General features: G+C 40.0%; 1 protein-coding gene across 2 annotated transcripts in view; it reads left to right on the top strand.

Moving 5' to 3' along the window:
• The window catches only part of cnstb (consortin, connexin sorting protein b), a 17,375-nt gene that overhangs the window by 1,035 nt on the left and 12,462 nt on the right, over positions 1 to 3,878 (top strand). For both annotated transcript variants that reach the window (XM_035679336.1, XM_035679335.1), the window contains exon 2: positions 2,745 to 3,312. In XM_035679336.1, coding sequence (XP_035535229.1) covers positions 3,225 to 3,312 — 88 coding nt within the window. In that variant the 5' untranslated portion in view covers positions 2,745 to 3,224. The remainder of the gene's footprint in view (positions 1 to 2,744; positions 3,313 to 3,878) is intronic.

Below are 3,878 nucleotides of genomic sequence, written 5' to 3'. Positions count from 1 at the left end.
TTCTCTTCTGTTATTGTTTATTTCGATGGAGTTTGAAACTAAATTAGACATGACTGGAGTATGGACTAGACCTAAGAGGTACTTAATGTAATTGTGAACCTCTACTTTTATTTTCAACACAGTTAATGTTACATGGTTATGGAGTGAAAAAATTTTAAACCAGTCATCAGCATTGATAAAGAATTAAAGAAAACATGGTCTTAGTTTTAAAGGAATACTTTGATTTTTGGAAATATGGATAAACAAAGGCCACTCTCATATCTGTACTGTAAATATTAGGAGTGTAAGAACATTTTTTTGTTTTGTGATATTGTATCGACTCTCCAAAACACTGTTTTAATTTTTGTGATTCAACCATAAGCAACCTCTGTGGCTGGTAAGTGAAGCCAACATGAAAGTAACAAAACCTGCAGTTCCTCTAATGGCCACTTGAGGCTACAGAAATGTTTACAGCAGAAAACTGTTTTGATCTCTATGGCGTATTTTCCCATTCAAGACAACTGTAGGAACGGTGAATTTGTATATAAATCACCTGTTTACATTAAGGCTTAAAGTTGCGTTTAATTAAGGGATGTGCCGCTTTGAGTGACAGGTGGATGACGTCACAAGTGGCAGCTTTCAGTAACCAGGCTTCATTCAGCCTGACTCAGCTCCAGCCACGTTCCACCTATTTGCCCATCTTTGGATGACCTGGGAGCCAGCGGAGTCAGGACTGCCAAGATGGCAGTTTATTGCAATACATTTAATCGTAATCCCTGTATTGTGATATGTATCATATCGCCAGCTTCTTTCCAATACACAGCCCTAGTAAATATGAAGGTAAAGCCACTGACCGGTTAGCTTAGCATATATATTGGAAACGGGTAGACAGCTAGCTTTGCACTGTCATAAATCCATCAGCACCAAGCTTATTATAACATGTAACATCTTGTTTGTTTTACATGTACTAAAGCCAAAGTCTGAGAACATAAGTTCTCAGCGGTACATCCTGCTCAATCGACTGGACATGTGCAACTCTTAACAGAGATGAAAAGGCAAAATGCAAAAATTCCTTACTTGTCGGTATTAGCTTTGGAAAATGGTCAGCAGTCATGTTAAGTAGCCTAAATATAATGTTTACTAAATATTGACATAAAAAAAAAGTAAAGGATATAAAACAGTAAAGTTCACATTGTGTGGCGACTCACAGGAGAAACCTCACAATGTAAAGCAAACCCAGAACTGTCATAATGTGTTTTAGTCTAATTTACTCTTTACCCTCCCCTGCATCAGTCTTAATTTTATGCTACACATCCTGTGAGTCAGTCCGTGCTCCCAGCGTTTGTACTTTGTGTCACATTCCATGTTGCAGAATTCACAACGTTCATGTGACTGCTAACATGCTGTGTGAACACATAGTATCACACAGCTCTCATGCCCTCAGACCACTAAGGCTGAAAATGTAGGTTTCATGAGGCGGAAATATATTTATCTACAACATGTCAGCCATCGCCTATGCAACACCAATGGAGAGAGGAAGCCATGGTTTCTGCAAGCTTGAAAAGTCGCTTGTGTATAAAATTGCAATAATATGACACACATTTGTGTTGTGGCTGCCACTGGGGAGGCTAAGGCCTGTATGCAACTTGTACAGTGTGATGTAGAAACCTGAATCCACCAGTGCACATCCACTGAGAATGGACTTTACAGTGAAGAAGGAGACATCTTGAAGGAGTAGATACTTTTTAAGGATTTTAATATGGAAACTAAACCTTTTCGTGGAAAAAGGAATTATTATAATTATTATTATATATTATGTAGAAAGAAGGCAGACTCCATTCATAAACGCTAAATCTTACACACTTGACCTTTAAGGGAAAAATACATTGAAGCAAAAGGTAAAAAACACGAAGCGCTGATAATACTGAGTTTGGTATCTTGTCCGTAATAATTACAGTGACAGAGCTGGTTAGAGGTTAGAGTGACTGCCCTGTAAAAGGTCATTCATCCTGATAATGTCAACCTTCTGTCAACAGCTACAGGTACACTCTTGTGAACTTGCTGTGAAATGACCTTAGGCAAGAAACTGAATCCATACCCAGTCTGGCATTGTTCATCAAGGCCTGTACATGGAGACTGTTCCCTTCATATATTTACCACTCTGCTTCATGCTTCATATTATGACGTGTCTTGAGGTTGAAAGTTTACTTTTTGCATGATTAGGTGCTGAAATTGGGTAGATATGTAGATGGATTGTTTCTACAACATGTAGAGAAGACTAATTCCAGTGGTACCCAGATTTGTCATATTGTGATATGAGATATGAGTGTATGAATTTTCACGTTTTATCTTGGAAGAAGATTATATTTATGTTATTTTGTAGTAGAGGACTACAATATATTTTAAGAAATAAAATAACATTTGACCCCCTCTTCTAAAGCTTCTAAAAGGATTATTGTATGCATTGTATTGCATGCTCATTGCTAATTATTCTACTCCACAGACTACTATGACGTTATTTTCAAACCGGGGGTTATTCAGAATGGAGCACTCTGCCATGCCTCAATGGGCAGTCATGATTTAGACACAAAGACGACCCTTTCAGTCCTTGACACAAGTGCCATTTCACAAGCGATGCTGTTTCCCTTTGCATTCAGCTCTCTCTTCTTTCTCGGTTTACGTGTCTTCTTCTGCTCAGAACACACTGCAGCATGCATGAGACATACATTATGTTCTCTTTTTAAAATGTACCTATTTTCTGACAGCTTCCTGGGGACAAGGAAAAGAGGCTACACTGAATTCTGTGTGTAAAAGGGAAGAGAATAAGCACAATAAACCACACAGGATTACACAAAGTCTGCAAAAAATGAGAACATCATCCTCTACACGCCAGCCTTCATAGACTATGGTGGACATTACAAATCTCCCTTTTCTGGCCCACCCAGGAGAGGCAGTGGAGCATTAAATCACATGCTCCTTCAAGAGTGATCACGAACCAAACCTGCAGAAACCTTATTCTCCTGTGTTCGAGGTGCCCCTTGAATCCTTTCTGGGAGCTCAGAACACCATAAACTTTCCCCAGTAATTCTCAGTCAAAGGCAGCGCTCTGATAAAAGTCAGAAACAATTAATGTTTTTCCGGTGAGTTCCTGAAAAAGAGACCCAACCACGGCCCACTGGAGGGTCTCAGAGAAGCCTTTGGGGAACGTTGACTTGGAGAAGAAGATTGCTGCAGTGACGGAGGTGATGGGTAACAAGAACGCCATCCCACCAAAAGGTCCTGACACTGGGACTGGACAGAAAGAGGAAGGGCTTTGCATCAACAGTTCTACAGGTAACATTCTTTTCTCCATCTTATTTTAATATAAAATATGATTGCTATACGCTTTTTGTGTTTGCACACCTCAGGGAGTGCCTTTCCTGCATTACCAGCTAATGTGGATGGTAATGACACTTTATTATATTCTTTAAATCACCCTAGACTACATTTATTAATCTCTTAGCACAGCAGAGAGACACAGAAGAACGATAACACAGGGAAGAACTCAAAGCTTATCATCCATCTGTGGACCACGGTTTCCCACAAACTGCTGTAGTCTTCCGGAAAAAACAGAGCTTAAGATGATCAGGATGATACTAAGCTGTAAGGAAGCCATGGCCAATACTCTTCGATGTTTGCTGTGTACTACACAGCTGGAGCTGATAGGCTATGTTACGTAAGAGTTGCACCATACAGTTACAGCTAATAGCGACTAATTGTCACAGTAATGGCTGCAGGCAAGTGGCTTACAGGCTGTCACCAATGGCAACCTGCTGAGGTAAACAACCTGTTTGTCAGTTAGCTTTAGCATGTACCATGTCTTCTGGGGCTGCAATGACACACACACGCACCCACACACA

The sequence above is a fragment of the Morone saxatilis genome, unplaced genomic scaffold (genome assembly GCF_004916995.1).
Source record: "Morone saxatilis isolate NCDOM2014 unplaced genomic scaffold, NCSU_SB_2.0 Contig7, whole genome shotgun sequence".
Classification (NCBI taxonomy): Eukaryota; Metazoa; Chordata; class Actinopteri; family Moronidae; genus Morone; species Morone saxatilis.
This window is presented reverse-complemented; position numbering and strand designations above follow the sequence as displayed.